Source organism: Coregonus clupeaformis, chromosome 1 (assembly GCF_020615455.1).
Source record: "Coregonus clupeaformis isolate EN_2021a chromosome 1, ASM2061545v1, whole genome shotgun sequence".
NCBI lineage: Eukaryota > Metazoa > Chordata > Actinopteri > Salmoniformes > Salmonidae > Coregonus > Coregonus clupeaformis.
The window spans coordinates 3,257,326-3,277,389 of record NC_059192.1 but is presented as its reverse complement, the minus strand read 5'-3'; the positions used below and the strand labels follow the sequence as shown (position 1 = coordinate 3,277,389).

Genomic DNA, 20,064 nt, shown 5'->3' with positions numbered 1-20,064 from the left:
GAGATGGTCAACCCAGGGAGAGAGAGAGAGAGAGAGAGAGAGAGAGAGAGAGAGAGAGAGAGAGAGAGAGAGAGAGAGAGAGAGAGAGAGAGAGAGAGAGAGAGAGAGAGAGAGAGAGAGAGAGAGAGAGAGAGAGAGAGAGAGAGAGAGAGAGAGAGAGAGAGAGAGAGAGAGAGAGAGAGAGAGAGAGAGAGAGATGAAAGGAGGGTGGGAGGGAGGGAGGGAGGGAGGGGGGAGCATGGAGGAAGGAAGGGAGGTAGAGAGAGAGAGAGAGAGAGAGAGAGAGAGAGAGAGAGAGAGAGAGAGAGAGAGAGAGAGAGAGAGAGAGAGAGAGAAAGGGGGGAGGGAGGGAGATCCCCCACATACCTGTCTCATGTGATGTGCAGTACAAGTAGCCAGGTGACTCTTATCAATATCTGATCATCATTATCTGATCATCAATACCTGATCATCATTATCTGATCATCAATACCTGATCATCATTATCTGACTGTGTGTTCATTTGACTTGAGTGATGAGATTAAATATTAAACATTGAATCATGGGGAGACAGAGCTCTCAGTCGTTGATCTGATGTGGTTTCAATACTTCATCACACAATGTACAAATCAGCACATGATCCATGATCGTGATGGTCAAGGTCAGTTATTCTCCACTGTGTTAGCTGTCCTTAAAGTGGATCTACTGTTGAATTGGTATTACATTAGCCAATCAGGATTAGTATTACTGGATCAGTTCTTACATTAGCCAATCAGGATTGGTATTACTGGATCAGTTCTTACATTAGCCAATCAGGATTAGTATTACTGGATCAGTTCTTACAATAGCCAATCAGGGGATGCAGAGAAGGATGCAGTCTGTCATACTACTCTGCATCTCAGTAAATACTAAATCCTCTATACGCATAACATACATGGAGCAGCCATACATTTAATCCAGAAGAAAGGTCTATTAAATCACATGTATGTCATGGTTATAAACCTGAAAACACAATATTTGTGTTTCTGAGCGCGCGTGTGTGTGTTACTGGATCAGTTCTTACATTAGCCAATCAGGATTAGTATTACTGGATCAGTTCTTACATTAGCCAATCATGCTTTGCGTGACTCACCTGCGTCCCTGACCTTGTGGACAGCAGCGCGCGGCTTGGCTGTGGTAGTAGTGGTGGGTGGGAGGGTTGTGGTTGTGGTTGTAGTGGGTGGAGGTGTGGTGGTGCTGGCCGTAGTGGGCTCTGGTGTGGTCGTCCTGGTGGGTTCTGGTGTTGTAGCCGGCATTACAGTAGTGGCCACAGGAGCTTTGGTCTCCTTCTGACCTGAAGGAGAGGAGGAGAGAAGAGGAGAGAGGGAGGAGGAGAGGAGGGGAGAGATGAGGAGAGGAGGAGAGAGGAGGGGAGGGGAGAGGTGGAGAGGAGGAGAGGGGGAGGAGAGGAGGGGAAGGGAGAGGGGGAGAGAGGGAGGAGGAGAGGAGGGGAGAGATGGAGAGAGGAGAGGAGGAGAGAGGAGGGGAGGGAGAGGAGGAGAGGAAGAGAGGAGGAGAGGGGGGAGGAGAGGAGGGGAAGGGAGAGGGGAGAGAGGGAGGAGGAGAGGAGAGGAGGGGAGGGTATGGGAGAGGGGGAGAGAGGGAGGAGGAGAGGAGAGGAGGGAGGGTACGGGAGAGGGGAGAGAGGGAGGAAGAGAGGAGAGGAGGGGAGGGGAGGGTACGGGAGAGGGGGAGAGAGGGAGGAAGAGAGGAGAGGAGGGGAGGGGAGGGGAGCGAGAGATAAGGAGAGGAGCGGAGGGACGAGGAGGGGAGAGATGAGGTGAAAGAGGGATTAATGGGTTGGAAGAGACTGCAGCAGGACTGCCCAACCCTGGGCAGGTTAGTAACACCTGGGGTTGGAGCGAAAACCTACAGGAGGGTGGCTCTCCAGGAACAGGGTTGGGCAACCCTGAGTTAGATGCTTCAATATGAAAACCTCCACAGGACCTATCTTCCCTATAGGCCTATATTAAAATACAATCAACATGCAAACAATACAGTTTATATTGGTGTTTATATTGGTGGTTGTTTGTCTTATCTCGATCACCGACTGGAGTTTATAGTTGTCCCATTACCCACTATTAGTTTACCACTACATCACTGATATTAATACAGAATCATTAGTCATATTCTAATAACAGGAACAGGGTTGGGTCCTGCCATCCAGGACCTCTATACCAGGCGGTGTAATCCTGGACTACAGCAACTCCAGTGTTGTAATACATCTTTTAAAAACACTGCTGCTCAGTCTGACTACAAACCAATCACATCATCCGTAACTTGCATGTCATCACGTCATGCTGTTCCTCTTTCTTTAACTACCCTGCATGTCACCTGTCATCGAGGCCTGCTATTTTGTTTAACTTCAATTGACAAACTACTACACATCAAATATTTCATAACCATGCCGGTCATTTTTATGTGCATCGCTTACTTATATAACTCAATCTCACCTGTTTTGCTGTAGGTAGGTCTGGAGGGAATGTAGTCCAGGGTAGAGGGGTAGATCACGCCTTTTTTTGGCTTACCAACTAAGACACAACAACAATTTAGAAAGTGATCAGGCAAAGGTTGGTGGTTGTACAGTGACTGATGAAGTCTCTACTGTGGTATCAGAAGGAATCAGTAGCCTGGCCTGCCAAACCATGTGGTACAATAGCACGTTAAGGAAGGCTACAGAGTCTGGCTTGTTAGCCAGGCTAAGATTGATTGATTGATTGATTGTTTGGTTGATTGATTGATTGATTATAGATAGATTACCTGAGACAACAAAGGACTCTCTCCACTTGGGCAGAGACAGAGACCGGATCCCGTGGGAGTTGGAGCCTCTGTAGATGTTCTGTCCAGCCATCTTCCTAACAATCACCTTACCTCCTGAGTTAGTGATGACGCCACTGTAGACGACAGAAATACCGTCAGACATACAGCACCAGTCAAAAGTTGTGGACACACCTACTAATTCAAGGGTTTTTCTTTATTTTTTACTATTTTCTACATTGTAGAATAGTAGTGAAGACATCAAAACTATGAAATAACACAAGTGTTAAACAAATCAAAATATATTTTATAAACTCAGCAAAAAAAATAAACGTCCTCTCACTGTCAACTGCGTTTATTTTCAGCAAACTTAACATGTGTAAATATTTGTATGAACATAACAAGATTCAACAACTGAGACATAAACTAAACAAGTTCCACAGACATGTGACTAACAGAAATGGAATAATGTGTCCCTGAACAAAGGGGGGGTCAAAATCAAAAGTAACAGTCAGTATCTGGTGTGGCCACCAGCTGCATTAAGTACTGCAGTGCATCTCCTCCTCATGGACTGCACCAGATTTGCCAGTTCTTGCTGTGAGATGTTACCCCACTCTTCCACCAAGGCACCTGCAAGTTCCCGAACATTTCTGGGGGGAATGGCCCTAGCCCTCACCCTCCGATCCAACAGGTCCCAGACGTGCTCAATGGGATTGAGATCCGGGCTCTTCACTGGCCATGGCAGAACACTGACATTCCTGTCTTGCAGGAAATCACGCACAGAACGAGCAGTATGGCTGGTGGCATTGTCATGCTGGAGGGTCATGTCAGGATGAGCCTGCAGGAAGGGTACCACATGAGGGAGGAGGATGTCTTCCCTGTAACGCACAGCGTTGAGATTGCCTGCAATGACAACAAGCTCAGTCCGATGATGCTGTGACACACCGCCCCAGACCATGACGGACCCTCCACCTCCAAATTGATCCCGCTCCAGAGTACAGGCCTCGGTGTAACGCTCATTCCTTCGACGATAAACGCAAATCCGACCATCACCCCTGGTGAGACAAAACCGCGATTAGTCAGTGAAGAGCACTTTTTGCCAGTCCTGTCTGGTCCAGCGACGGTGGGTTTGTGCCCATAGGCGACGTTGTTGCCGGTGATGTCTGGTGAGGACCTGCCTTACAACAGGCCTGCAAGCCCTCAGTCCAGCCTCTCTCAGCCTATTGCGGACAGTCTGAGCACTGATGGAGGGATTGTGCGTTCCTGGTGTAACTCGGGCAGTTGTTGTTGCCATCCTGTACCTGTCCCGAAGGTGTGATGTTCGGATGTACCGATCCTGTGCAGGTGTTGTTACACGTGGTCTGCCACTGCGAGGACGAACAGCTGTCCGTCCTGTCTCCCTGTTGCGCTGTCTTAGGCGTCTCACAGTACGGACATTGCAATGTATTGCCCTGGCCACATCTGCAGTCCTCATGCCTCCTTGCAGCATGCCTAAGGTACGTTCACGCAGATGAGCAGGGACCCTGGGCATATTTATTTTTGTGTTTTTCAGAGTCAGTAGAAAGGCCTCTTTAGTGTCCTAAGTTTTCATAACTGTGACCTTAATTGCATACCGTCTGTAAGCTGTTAGTGTCTTAACGATCGTTCCACAGGTGCATGTTCATTCATTGTTTATGGTTCATTGATCAAGCATGGGAAACAGTGCTTAAACCCTTTACAATGAAGATCTGTGAAGTTATTTTGATTTTTACGACTTATCTTTGAAAGACAGAGTCCTGAAAAATGGGACCTTTCTTTTTTTGCTGAGTTTATTTGAGATTCTTCAAAGTAGAAAAAGTTTTCTTCAAATAGCAAGTAGTGGAGCAAGTTCTTCAAATCTAAAGTAGCCTCCCTTTGCCTTGATGACAGCTTTGCACACTCTTGGCATTCTCTCAACCAGCTTCATGAGGTAGTCACCTGGAATGCATTTCAATTAACAGGTGTGCCTTGTTAATAGTTAATGCATTTGAGCCTGTCAGTTGTGTTGTGACAAGGTAAGGGTGGTATACAGAATATAGCCCTATTTGGTAAAAGACCAAGTCCATATTATGGCAAGAACAGCTCAAATAAGCAAAGAGAAACGACAGTCCATCATTACTTTAATAAATAATAAATAATATACCATTTACATTTATCCAAAGCGACTTACAGTCATGCGTGCATACATTTTTATGTATGGATGGTCCCAGGGATCGAACCCACTACCCTGGCGTTACAAGCGCCATGCTCTACCAATTGAGCTACAGAGGACCACTTTAAGACATGAAGGTCAGTCAATCCGGAAAATTTCAAGAACTTTTAAAGTTTCTTCAAGTGCAGTCGCAAAAACCATCAAGCGCAATGATGAAACTGGATCTCATGAGGACTGCCACAGGAAAGGAAGACCCAGAGTTACCTCTGCTGCACAGGATAAGTTCATTAGAGTTAACTGCACCTCAGATTGCAGCCCAAATAAATGCTTCACAGAGTTCAAGTAACAGACACATCTCAACATCAACTGTTCAGAGGAGACAGCATGAATCAGGCCTTCATGGTCGAATTTCTGCAAAGAAACCACTACTAAAGGACACCAAGAAGAAGAAGAGACTTGCTTTGGCCAAGAAACATGAGCAATGGACATTAGACTGGTGGAAATCTGTCCTTTGGTCTGATGAGTCCAAATGTGAGATTTTTGGTTCCAACCGCCGTGTCTTTGTGAGACCCAGAGTAGGTGAACGGATGATCTCTGCATGTGTGGTTCCCACCGTGAAGCATGGAGGAGGAGGTGTGATGGTGCATGGCATAGCTACCACAGCATTCTGCAACGATACGCCATCCCATCTGGTTTGCACTTAGTGGGCTATCATTTGTTTTTCAACAGGACAATTACCCAAAACACACCTTCGGGCTGTGTAATGGCTATTTGACCAAGAAGGAGAGTGATGGAGTGTTTAACACTTTTTTGGTTACTAAATGATTCTATATGTGTTACTACAATGTAGAAAATAATAAAAATAAAGACAAACCCTTGGATGAGTAGGTGTGTCCAAACGTTTGACAGGTACTGTATATTTCCTATAAACCATGGCTTCTAAAAACGCCCAACAAACTTAAATTGGATGAAGTCTAGTGCAATAATATTACAGTACTTAACATGTTATGTACTCTCTGTATGAATGTTTTAGTGAAACCGTACTGACCTGTGTATGGTGAAGTAGTGAACCTGTACTGACCTGTGTATGGTGTAGTAGTGAACCTGTACTGACCTGTGTATGGTGTAGTAGTGAACCTGTACTGACCTGTGTATGGTGTAGTAGTGAACCTGTACTGACCTGTGTATGGTGTAGTAGTGAACCTGTACTGACCTGTGTATGGTGTAGTAGTGAACCTGTACTGACCTGTGTATGGTGTAGTAGTGAACCTGTACTGACCTGTGTATGGTGTAGTAGTGAACCTGTACTGACCTGTGTATGGTGTAGTAGTGAACCTATACTGACCTGTGTATGGTGTTGTAGTGAACCTGTACTGACCTGTGTATGGTGTAGTAGTGAACCTGTACTGACCTGTGTATGGTGTAGTAGTGAACCTGTACTGACCTGTGTATGGTGTAGTAGTGAACCTGTACTGACCTGTGTATGGTGTAGTAGTGAACCTATACTGACCTGTGCATGGTGTTGTAGTGAACCTGTACTGACCTGTGTATGGTGTAGTAGTGAACCTGTACTAACCTGTGTATGGTGTAGTAGTGAACCTGTACTGACCTGTGTATGGTGTAGTAGTGAACCTGTGTATGGTGTAGTAGTGAACCTGTACTGACCTGTGTATGGTGTAGTAGTGAACCTGTACTAACCTGTGTATGGTGTAGTAGTGAACCTGTACTGACCTGTGTATGGTGTAGTAGTGAACCTGTACTGACCTGTGTATGGTGTAGTAGTGAACCTGTGTATGGTGTAGTAGTGAACCTGTACTGACCTGTGTATGGTGTAGTAGTGAACCTGTACTGACCTGTGTATGGTGTAGTAGTGAACCTGTACTGACCTGTGTATGGTGTAGTAGTGAACCTGTACTGACCTGTGTATGGTGTAGTAGTGAACCTGTACTGACCTGTGTTTGGTGTAGTAGTGAACCTGTGTATGGTGTAGTAGTGAACCTGTACTGACCTGTGTATGGTGTAGTAGTGAACCTGTACTGACCTGTGTATGGTGTAGTAGTGAACCTGTACTGACCTGTGTATGGTGTAGTAGTGAGCCTGTACTGACCTGTGTTTGGTGTAGTAGTGAACCTGTGTAGGGTGTAGTAGTGAACCTGTACTGACCTGTGTATGGTGTAGTAGTGAACCTGTACTGACCTGTGTATGGTGTAGTAGTGAACCTGACTAACCTGTGTTTGGTGTAGTAGTGAACCTGTGTATGGTGTAGTAGTGAACCTGTACTGACCTGTGTATGGTGTAGTAGTGAACCTGTACTGACCTGTGTATGGTGTTGTAAGTGAACCTGTACTGACCTGTGTATGGTGTAGTAGTGAACCTGTACTGACCTGTGTATGGTGTAGTAGTGAACCTGTACTGACCTGTGTATGGTGTAGTAGTGAACCTGTACTGACCTGTGTATGGTGTAGTAGTGAACCTGTACTGACCTGTGTATGGTGTAGTAGTGAACCTATACTGACCTGTGTATGGTGTAGTAGTGAACCTGTACTGACCTGTGTATGGTGTAGTAGTGAACCTGTGTATGGTGTAGTAGTGAACCTGTACTGACCTGTGTATGGTGTAGTAGTGAACCTATACTGACCTGTGTATGGTGTAGTAGTGAACCTGTACTAACCTGTGTATGGTGTAGTAGTGAACCTGTATATGGTGTAGTAGTGAACCTGTACTGACTTGTGTATGGTGTAGTAGTGAACCTGTACTGACCTGTGTATGGTGTAGTAGTGAACCTGTACTGACCTGTGTATGGTGTAGTAGTGAACCTGTACTGACCTGTGTATGGTGTAGTAGTGAACCTATACTGACCTGTGTATGGTGTAGTAGTGAACCTGTACTAACCTGTGTATGGTGTAGTAGTGAACCTGTATATGGTGTAGTAGTGAACCTGTACTGACTTGTGTATGGTGTAGTAGTGAACCTGTACTGACCTGTGTATGGTGTTGTAGTGAACCTGTACTGACCTGTATATGGTGTAGTAGTGAACCTGTACTGACCTGTGTATGGTGTAGTAGTGAACCTGTACTGACCTGTGTATGGTGTAGTAGTGAACCTGTACTGACCTGTGTATGGTGTAGTAGTGAACCTGTACTGACCTGTGTATGGTGTAGTAGTGAACCTGTACTGACCTGTGTATGGTGTAGTAGTGAACCTGTGTATGGTGTAGTAGTGAACCTGTACTGACCTGTTATGGTGTAGTAGTGAACCTGTACTAACCTGTGTATGGTGTAGTAGTGAACCTGTGTATGGTGTAGTAGTGAACCTGTACTGACCTGTGTATGGTGTAGTAGTGAACCTGTACTGACCTGTGTATGGTGTAGTAGTGAACCTGTACTGACCTGTGTATGGTGTAGTAGTGAACCTGTACTGACCTGTGTATGGTGTAGTAGTGAACCTGTACTGACCTGTGTATGGTGTAGTAGTGAACCTGTACTGACCTGTGTATGGTGTAGTAGTGAACCTGTACTGACCTGTGTATGGTGTAGTAGTGAACTTGTACTGACCTGTGTATGGTGTAGTAGTGAACCTGTGTATGGTGTAGTAGTGAACCTGTGTATGGTGTAGTAGTGAACCTGTACTGACCTGTGTATGGTGTAGTAGTGAACCTGTACTGACCTGTGTATGGTGTAGTAGTGAACCTGTACTGACCTGTGTATGGTGTAGTAGTGAACCTGTACTGACCTGTGTATGGTGTAGTAGTGAACCTGTACTGACCTGTGTATGGTGAAGCAGTGAACCTGTACTGACCTGTGTATGGTGTAGTAGTGAACCTGTACTGACCTGTGTATGGTGTAGTAGTGAACCTGTACTAACCTGTGTATGGTGTAGTATTGAACCTGTACTGACCTGTGTATGGTGTAGTAGTGAACCTGTACTGACCTGTGTATGGTGTAGTAGTGAACCTGTACTGACCTGTGTATGGTGTAGTAGTGAACCTGTACTGACCTGTGTATGGTGTAGTAGTGAACCTGTACTGACCTGTGTATGGTGTAGTAGTGAACCTGTACTGACCTGTGTATGGTGTAGTAGTGAACCTGTACTGACCTGTGTATGGTGTAGTAGTGAACCTGTACTGACCTGTGTATGGTGTAGTAGTGAACCTGTACTGACCTGTGTATGGTGTAGTAGTGAACCTGTACTGACCTGTGTATGGTGTAGTAGTGAACCTGTGTATGGTGTAGTAGTGAACCTGTGTATGGTGTAGTAGTGAACCTGTGCTGACCTGTGTATGGTGTAGTAGTGAACCTGTACTGACCTGTGTATGGTGTAGTAGTGAACCTGTACTGACCTGTGTATGGTGTAGTAGTGAACCTGTACTGACCTGTGTATGGTGTAGTAGTGAACCTGTACTGACCTGTGTATGGTGTAGCAGTGAACCTGTACTGACCTTTGTATGGTGTAGTAGTGAACCTGTACTGACCTGTGTATGGTGTAGTAGTGAACCTGTACTAACCTGTGTATGGTGTAGTATTGAACCTGTACTGACCTGTGTATGGTGTAGTAGTGAACCTGTACTGACCTGTGTATGGTGTAGTAGTGAACCTGTGTATGGTGTAGTAGTGAACCTGTACTGACCTGTGTATGGTGTAGTAGTGAACCTGTACTGACCTGTGTATGGTGTAGTAGTGAACCTGTACTGACCTGTGTATGGTGTAGTAGTGAACCTGTACTGACCTGTGTATGGTGTAGTAGTGAACCTGTACTGACCTGTGTATGGTGTAGTAGTGAACCTGTACTGACCTGTGTATGGTGTAGTAGTGAACCTGTACTGACCTGTGTATGGTGTAGTAGTGAACCTGTACTGACCTGTGTATGGTGTAGTATTGAACCTGTACTGACCTGTGTATGGTGTAGTAGTGAACCTGTACTGACCTGTGTATGGTGTAGTAGTGAACCTGTACTGACCTGTGTATGGTGTAGTAGTGAACCTGTGTATGGTGTAGTAGTGAACCTGTACTAACCTGTGTATGGTGTAGTATTGAACCTGTACTGACCTGTGTATGGTGTAGTAGTGAACCTGTACTGACCTGTGTATGGTGTAGTAGTGAACCTGTACTGACCTGTGTATGGTGTAGTAGTGAACCTGTACTGACCTGTGTATGGTGTAGCAGTGAACCTGTACTGACCTGTACATGGTGTAGCAGTGAACCTGTACTGACCTGTGTATGGTGTAGTAGTGAACCTGTACTGACCTGTGTATGGTGTAGTAGTGAACCTGTACTGACCTGTGTATGGTGTAGTAGTGAACCTGTACTGACCTGTGTATGGTGTAGTAGTGAACCTGTACTGACCTGTGTATGGCAGCATTACATATGCTGGAGATTGAAGCGAAGACTCCTGTACCATAAACCTGACTTTTCGTCTGTTTACAGTCAGTCGGGCATTTAGCTATGAATTCTGGGAGGTTGATCTTCCCCGCCCGGACGTCACACTCTATGGCTGGAACCACTGGAGAGGAGGGGAGGGGAGGGGTCAGGACATGGCAGGGAGAATCAGTATAGGGGAGGGGAGGGGTCAGGACATGGTAGGGAGAATCAGTATAGAGGAGGGAGGGGGAGGGAGGGGGGTCAGGACATGGTAGGGATAATCAGTATAGAGGAGGGGAGGGGAGGGGTCAGGACATGGTAGGGAGAATCAGTATAGAGGAGGGGAGGGGAGGGGTCAGGACATGGTAGGGAGAATCAGTATAGAGGAGGGGAGGGGTCAGGACATGGTAGGGAGAATCAGTATAGAGGAGGGGAGGGGTCAGGACATGGTAGGGAGAATCAGTATAGAGGAGGGGAGGGGTCAGGACATGGTAGGGATAATCAGTATAGAGGAGGGGAGGGAGGGGTCAGGACATGGTAGGGAGAATCAGTATAGAGGAGGGGAGGGGAGGGGTCAGGACATGGCAGGGAGAATCAGTATAGAGGAGGGGAGAGGTCAGGGGTCAGGAGTCAGGAAATGGTTTACTGATCCTCTACTGAACCAAACCAAGCTGTAATTGTACTGGAAAGGACACACATCTGATCCAGTTTAGTCCAAAACGATAGTGTGAAAAGGTTGTAAACCACCATTACCTTGTTTTGGCTTCTTGTTCTTGGGTCCATTTGGTTTGGCCTCACTACTGCAGCTCAGTAGAAGGGCTAGAGGACAGGAAGTAATGCACAGTATTTATATAGCTTTACTGAAACCCACATACTTCACAATGGACAACCACAAACAGCTAGCTCCACACAGTAACATGTAATCCTGTAACAGCTGTTTACAGTTTGAGAGAACATGGGGCGTTCCTCGAATCCTCTATGATGTGACAGGAATACAGGAAAGAACAGGAAGGACTGTTTATGCTCCCAATTCACCGCTTTATGGACAACTTTTCGATCTGAAACGGATCTTCGTCAGGACAAACAGACTGAGCACTCACATCCCAGAATATACACATTTCACCTCACATGACCATCACTCACAAGACGCAAGGTGGGTGTGGAAACGATTCAATTCACTTTTGCTCATAGTCAATCATATTTAATCACAGAGGTACAATATGGTGTGAAAGGATTATATACATCCAAATGGGTCCAAGTTAAAAGAATACAGTTACCACATAATCATAATCAACATGTGTTCTACAAATACAGTAACCACAACAACCACAGATGATGATGATGGACTTTTAACACCAATGGTATTTTGGAAACATGTTCGTTGTGGTTTGTGCGTGTGTGTGCGTGTGTGTTTGTGTTAACCCCTACCGAGCCAGACAGCAGTGAGTGGTGCTCTGAGCATCATGGTGGTGGGAGGTGGAAGCCTGCTGGTCTAGTCTGTCTGATGTCCTCGTAACTCACTCCCCCTGAGAGAGAGAGAGAGAGAGAGAGAGAGAGAGAGAGAGAGAGAGAGAGAGAGAGAGAGAGAGAGAGAGAGAGAGAGAGAGAGAGAGAATGAATACAATGTTTTTATTGTCACATACACCAGATAGGTGCAGTGAAATGTGAGAGAAAGAGAGACAGAGAGACAGAGAGAGACAGTGACAGAGACAGAGACAGAGAGAGAGAATGGAGAGAAAAAATACAATGTTTTTATTGTCACATACACCAGAGAGAGAGAGAGGGAGAGAGAGAGAGAGAGTTATAGAAGAAACAGATACAATCTGGATATAGAGAAACAGATACAATCTGGATATAGAGAAACAGATACAATCTGGATATAGAGAAACAGATACAATCTGGATATAGATAAACAGATACAATCTAGATATAGAGAAACAGATACAATCTGGATATAGAGAAACAGATACAATCTGGATATAGAGAAACAGATACAATCTGGATATAGAGAAACAGATACAATCTGGATATAGAGAAACAGATACAATCTGGATATAGAGAAACAGATACAATCTGGATATAGAGAAACAGATACAATCTGGATATAGAGAAACAGATACAATCTGGATATAGAGAAACAGATACAATCTGGATATAGAGAAACAGATACAATCTGGATATAGAGAAACAGATACAATCTGGATATAGAGAAACAGATACAATCTGGATATAGAGAAACAGATACAATCTGGATATAGAGAAACAGATACAATCTGGATATAGAGAAACAGATACAATCTGGATATAGAGAAACAGATACAATCTGGATATAGAGAAACAGATACAATCTGGATATAGAGAAACAGATACAATCTGGATATAGAGAAACAGATACAATCTGGATATAGAGAAACAGATACAATCTGGATATAGAGAAACAGATACAATCTGGATATAGAGAAACAGATACAATCTGGATATAGAGAAACAGATACAATCTGGATATAGAGAAACAGATACAATCTGGATATAGAGAAACAGATACAATCTGGATATAGAGAAACAGATACAATCTGGATATAGAGAAACAGATACAATCTGGATATAGAGAAACAGATACAATCTGGATATAGAGAAACAGATACAATCTGGATATAGAGAAACAGATACAATCTGGATATAGAGAAACAGATACAATCTGGATATAGAGAAACAGATACAATCTGGATATAGAGAAACAGATACAATCTGGATATAGAGAAACAGATACAATCTGGATATAGAGAAACAGATACAATCTGGATATAGAGAAACAGATACAATCTGGATATAGAGAAACAGATACAATCTGGATATAGAGAAACAGATACAATCTGGATATAGAGAAACAGATACAATCTGGATATAGAGAAACAGATACAATCTGGATATAGAGAAACAGATACAATCTGGATATAGAGAAACAGATACAATCTGGATATAGAGAAACAGATACAATCTGGATACAGAGAAACAGATACAATCTGGATATAGAGAAACAGATACAATCTGGATATAGAGAAACAGATACAAGCTGGATATAGAGAAACAGATACAATCTGGATATAGAGAAACAGATACAATCTGGATATAGAGAAACAGATACAATCTGGATATAGAGAAACAGATACAATCTGGATGTAGAGAAACAGGTCTAGAGGTCATGCGTCTCCTTTTAAACAGAATCAGGCCTTCAGACGTCACTGCATCATGACAGGCAATACAGCACAATCAGAAACAACATTCATCATATGGTGGCGTGTGGTGTATTCCTCCTGTCTGTTCAATAGGAAAAGCAGCATCGTGTTCAGTCATGATCACAACACCCAGACACACACATCCTTTCCTTTGTGACTGCATACACACAACAAAAAGAATATCCTCCACCCACTATGTCTGATTTCAAAGGGAATGTTCTCCTCTAGATAAAGTCACATACAATGTCAGAGACCTGTTAACCTGTTAAAAAGTACCCAACTGTAAAGATACCTTCATAGAAAATGACTCAAGTGAAAGTAAAAGTCACCCAGTAAAATTCTACTTGAGTAAAAGTCTAAAAGTATTTGGTTTTAAATATAATTAAGTATAAAAAAAAAAAAAGTAATTCCTAAAATATACTTAAGTATCAAAAGTAAAAGTATAAATCATTTCATATTCCTTATATTAAGCAAACCAGATGGCACCATTTTCTTGTTTTTCAAATTTACGGCTAGCCAGGGTCACACTCCAACACTCAGACCTCATTTACATGACGCTCTTATCCAGAGCGACTTACAGTTAGTGAATATATATATATTTTTTTATACTGGCCCCCTGTGGGAATCGAACCCACAACCCTGGCGTTGCAAACACCATGCTCTATCAACTGAGCTACATCCCTGCCGGCCATTCCCTCCCCTAGACGACGCTGGGCCAATTGTGCGCCGCCCATGAGTCTCCCGGTCGCGGCCGGCTGCGACAGAGCCTGGATTCGAACCAGGATCTCTAGTGGCACAGTTAGCACTGCGATGCAGTGCCTTAGACCACTGCGCCACTCAGGAGTACAAACGAAACGAGGATTTACAAACGAAGCATTTGTGTTTAGTGAGTCTGCCAGATCAGATGCAGTAGAGATGACCAAGGATGTTCTCTTGATAAGTGTGTGAATTGGACCATTTTCCTGTCCTGCTAAGCATTCAAAATGTAACGAGTACTTTTGGGTGAAAGGGAAAATGCATGGAGTAAAAAGTACATTATATTCTTTATTAATGTAGTGAAGTAAAAGTTGTCAAAAATAGAAATAGTAAAGTACAGATACCCCAAGAACAAGAAGACGATTATGTTTCCAAGATGCAAAGACAGTCCCAAATAGCACCCTATTCTCCACATAGTGCACTACTTTTAACAGGGGCCTATAGGGAACAGGGTGCTATTTGAGATACACACCAAGTCTTCATACCAGACAGGAGGACTGTGATGTTTTTGTAGTAGTATAATAACTGACACAGTCATGTGGTAACAGAGATGACAAGGATTTTCCCCACAAAGCAGACTGATGTTTGTTAGAGACCAGACAGACCAAGTCGTGACAGGAAATGGCGGAGCTGGACAGAGAAAGTCCTAGCAACGCTTTGCGCTCCTCTCCTGTCATCCTGTTTGTGTGTTGTGTTGTAAGTACACACATCTTGTTTATGTATGGTGTGTTTACTATGTTGAGTACATCTGGAATGTATACTATGTTGAGTACATCTGGAATGTATACTATGTTGAGTACATCTGGAATATATACTATGTTGAGTACATCTGGAATGTTTACTATGTTGAGTACATCTGGAATGTATACTATGTTGAGTACATCTGGAATATATACTATGTTGAGTACATCTGGAATGTTTACTATGTTGAGTACATCTGGAATGTATACTATGTTGAGTACATCTGGAATATATACTATGTTGAGTACATCTGGAATGTTTACTATGTTGAGTACATCTGGAATGTATACTATGTTGAGTACATCTGGAATATATACTATGTTGAGTACATCTGGAATGTATACTATGTTGAGTACATCTGGAATGTATACTATGTTGAGTACATCTGGAATATATACTATGTTGAGTACATCTGGAATGTTTACTATGTTGAGTACATCTGGAATGTATACTATGTTGAGTACATCTGGAATGTATACTATGTTGAATACATCTGGAATATATACTATGTTGAGTACATCTGGAATGTATACTATGTTGAGTACATCTGGAATGTATACTATGTTGAATACATCTGGAATATATACTATGTTGAGTACATCTGGAATATATACTATGTTGAATACATCTGGAATGTTTACTATGTTGAATACATCTGGAATGTATACTATGTTGAGTACATCTGGAATATATACTATGTTGAGTACATCTGGAATGTATACTATGTTGAATACATCTGGAATATATACTATGTTGAGTACATCTGGAATATATACTATGTTGAATACATCTGGAATGTTTACTATGTTGAATACATCTGGAATGTATACTATGTTGAGTACATCTGGAATATATACTATGTTGAGTACATCTGGAATGTATACTATCTTGAGTACATCTGGAATATATACTATGTTGAGTACATCTGGAATATATACTATGTTGAGTACATCTGGAATATATACTATGTTGAGTACATATGGAATGTTTACTATGTTGAGTACATCTGTTTTTGCCAATTTGCCAATGCTTTAAAAATGTGCAGGACAAATTATATAGAACCATTTTCGAAGGTTCTATAAAGAACCATGCTCATAAGATTCTAAATGGAACCTGTACGGTGCTATAAAGAATCCTTTCCTACGGTTCTATAGACGGGTTAGCTGACAACGTCAAAACAACTCTGCGTGCGATTCCAAGGGGCAAGGGAGTGTATGTTGTTATGTTTCTGAATGGTCAGATAGCTATGACCAGAAGCTGCCTTGTGGGGAATCGTAAGTGGCTCATTTCAGCTCCGTTGTATCTTGTTATTGACACCGTGTCTTGTTTTGAGGTGTTTTGACTGATGTCACGTCTATGCTAATATGGCTAAAGTTCGCTAGCTAGCTAACCAACAACTGGAACAATGTATTTGAGAGACAACAAGTGCTCATTGTGCAAATGTATTTGTTTTCAATAAACATTGGAGACGAAATATAGTTTACGTGTAGTCAACAGTCTAAACCAACCCTGTCTGTTTTGCCCCATAGTTGCGCACCCATCGTTTTTTTTTTTGCTTAATAACCAACCCGTCTATATATCACCCAAAAAGTATTCAGCTATGGTTGCAACCCTTTTTGGGGCTTTATAGACATTTTATAGAGAATGGTTCTATAAATAACCATCCTTAATCTTTGTAGATCATTTTGTACTATAGAACCATACCAGGTTTTTTATTCAGGTCAGCCATATTATATTGTTAAATTCCCAGAGGTGTTATTATTGTGTTGATAATTGACTAGCTGAATCAGGTGTGCTAGTTCTGGAACAGATGTGTTATTGGTGTTAGAGCGTTAATGGTCGAGCTCAGTGAAGGACGGAGAAGAGAGACTACTCTACTGCTGTCCCCAAAGCACACACGTCCCCGGGTCGCTCCTCTTTTCAGTTCGCTGCAGCCAGCGACTGGAACGAGCTGTAAAAAATCACTAAAACTGGACAGTTTTATCTCCATCTCTTCATTGAAAGACTCAATCATGGACACTCTTACTGACAGTTGTGGCTGCTTCGCGTGATGTATTGTTGTCTCTACCTTCTTGCCCTTTGTGCTGTTGTCTGTGCCCAATAATGTTTGTACCATGTTTTGTGCTGCTTCCATGTTGAGTTGCTACCATGTTGTGCTGCTTCCATGTTGTGCTGCTGCCATGTTGTGTTGCTACCGTGTTGTTGTCATGTGGTGTTGCTACCATGCTGTGTTGTTGTCTTAGGTCTCTCTTTATGTAGTGTTGTGGCGTCTCTTGTGTGTTTTGTCCAATGTATTTATTTGATTTTTAATCCCAGCCCCCGTCCCCGCAGGAGGCCTTTTGGTAGGCCGTCATTGTTAAATAAGAATTTGTTCTTAACTGACTTGCCTAGTTAAATAAAGGTTAAATAATAAATAAATAAATACTACATAAGGATGCCAACTCGTGCCCTACACGGGACAGGAGCAGTAGGGTGGAACTCCAGTCCCCAGGTCCCTCCCTGTACAATATCAGTAGGGTAGAACTCCAGTCCCCAGGTCCCTCCCTGTACAATATCAGTAGGGTAGAACTGTTTTGAGTGAAACTGACCATTAGACCCTGTTATCAAAGGAAAGCTGAACCTCCCTTCTAGCAGGGTGGCACCGTGTCTCTCACTCTCTCAACACAGAGTCAGACCTACCGTTGGCAGGTGGACATTATCAAATATGATAGGACCATGTCCCCAGTGACCCCATGCAGGGCCAGACTCGGGGTAGGACATGAGACAAAGACCAGGAATCAATCCCAGGTGTGTTATAGAGCAGTGCACTGTTGTTTTTTTCTTATGTCTTCAGGTTGTCTACAAGTATGTATGTCTTCAGGTTGTCTACTTGTATGTCTCTCAGAATTACCATGCTGTATGAAAACAAATACCACCAACTGTGGTTGTCGTGTGGCCATTAAATTGTATGGCGAATCAGTAGCAGAAAACATGTCATTATAACGTTACTATAAACAAGTACTGTCATTGTTTACAGCAGGCAAGCATAAATCACAGAGGGGAGCAGTTGCTTTGGAGGTGCAGAGGAAGTCTGAGTACAGTGAGTATCTTTGCATGAAAACATTTCAGTAAAGGGAGCAAAGCTATAAACAATACCTTTGAGTGTGTTGACCTTTAGAGTTAAACGTGAAAACGTTTCTTCAGTCCCTCTTTAGATTATAGATGCCTGTAATCCACAATGCAAGTGGTATTATAAAGTCTGCATTCTGCAAAGTCTGCATTTCAGAGACTGATAAGCATTGGCATGATATTTCCACAGTGTTTTGAGTCTTGACAGGCAGACAGATATCCATGCTGCATGAACACACACACACACACACACACACACACACACACACACACACACACACACACACACACGAACACACACACACACCAGCAAGGAGGGAGGACATGCTGGGACAGATACAGAAACATCTTAGACTGACAGAGAGAGAGAGAGAGAGAGAGAGAGAGAGAGAGAGAGAGAGAGAGAGAGAGAGAGAGAGAGAGAGAGAGAGAACAGAGAAAGAGAGAGGAGAGAGAGAGAGAACAGAGAGAACAAAGAGAGAGACCTGCATCAGGATAATTAAATAGGTGAGTCAGCATTGTCTGTCTGTTGGATAAAGGAATCTACAGCACTTATTTACCAGAAGCCTGTCAACACATCTACCAGTGGAGGCTCCTTAGAGGAGGAAGAGGAGGACCATTCTCCTCAGTGAATTTCATACAAATAAAAATTGTGAAATATTTAAAAACGTATCCTTTTTAGACAATATATTCACATCACCAAATAATTGATTTAAACACACTATTTTTCAATGAAGGTCTACAGTAGCCTCAACAGCACTCTGTAGGGTAGCACCATGGTGTAGCCGGAGGTCAGCTAGCTTCTGTCCTACTGTCACGATCGCTCATTAACGAGAAGGACCAAGGCGCAGCGTGAAATGCATTCATATTTATTTCCGTACTGAACACACGACAAAACAACAAACGAAACGTGAAGTCCGAGGTAGACAAAATAACATACCTCATACGGAACAAGATCCCACACAGACTGGTGCCAAAAGGCTGCCTAAGTATTGTCCACAATCAGAGACAACGAGCTACAGCTGCCTCTGATTGGGAACCACCCTGGCCAACATAGATCTAAACGATCTAGAAACTAAACATAGAAATAAACACAACACGAAATATACACACCCTGACTCAACAAATAACCGTCCCCTGAGTCAGGGCGTGACACCTACTCTGGGTACATTGACTTCAATACAGAACCTAGGAGGCTCTTGGTTCTCACCCCCTTCCATAGACTTGCACAGTAATTATGACAACTTCCGGAGGACGTCCTCCAAACTTTCAGAGCTCTTGCAGCATGAACTGATCCACCCAATCAAAGAATTAGAGAATGAATCTAGTACTGAAAGCATAAGCTACAGCTAGCTAGCACTGCAGTGCATAAAATGTGGGGAGTAGTTGATTCAAAGAGAGAGAAAGACAACAGTTGAACAGTTTTGAATAAACACATTTCTTTAAAAATGAAGGAGAAATTAGAGAGACAGAGACAGACAGACAGACAGACAGAGAGAGAGAGAGAGAGAGAGAGAGAGAGAGAGAGAGAGAGAGAGAGAGAGAGAGAGAGAGAGAGAGAGAGAGAGAGAGAGAGAGAGAGAGAGGGAGAGAGAGAGGGAGAGAGAGAGAGGGAGAGAGAGAGGTAGAGAGAGAGAGGCAGAGAGAGAGAGAGAGAGAGAGAGAGAGAGAGACAGAGACAGAGACAGAGACAGAGACAGACAGAGAAAGACAGAGACAGAGAGAGAGAGAGAGATATATTTAGTTGTATTTTTTTCACTTTCACTTAGCTAGGTAATGCAGCTAGCTAGTTTAGCCTACCCAAACAACCATCTCAAAACAGAGAAGGATGCTATGTTAGCTAGCTGGCTATGGCTATCCAACACTGGAACTCTTCCAAGTCAAGGTAAGCTTTAGGTTGTATTAATGTGTTGCCACCGGG

At 43.2% G+C, this 20,064-nt stretch overlaps 1 protein-coding gene across 6 annotated transcripts in view; it reads right to left on the bottom strand.

Annotated features, from left to right (window-relative positions):
* The window catches only part of vit (vitrin), an 84,736-nt gene that overhangs the window by 47,819 nt on the left and 16,853 nt on the right, over nucleotides 1-20,064 (bottom strand). For all 6 annotated transcript variants that reach the window (XM_045223703.1, XM_045223743.1, XM_045223770.1 and 3 more), the window contains exons 2-7: nucleotides 11,731-11,828; nucleotides 11,056-11,121; nucleotides 10,288-10,444; nucleotides 2,779-2,912; nucleotides 2,472-2,549; nucleotides 1,112-1,312 (exon numbers count right to left, since the gene is read on the bottom strand). In XM_045223703.1, the coding sequence (XP_045079638.1) occupies nucleotides 1,112-1,312; nucleotides 2,472-2,549; nucleotides 2,779-2,912; nucleotides 10,288-10,444; nucleotides 11,056-11,121; nucleotides 11,731-11,767 (673 nt within the window). In that variant the 5' untranslated portion in view covers nucleotides 11,768-11,828. The remainder of the gene's footprint in view (nucleotides 1-1,111; nucleotides 1,313-2,471; nucleotides 2,550-2,778; nucleotides 2,913-10,287; nucleotides 10,445-11,055; nucleotides 11,122-11,730; nucleotides 11,829-20,064) is intronic.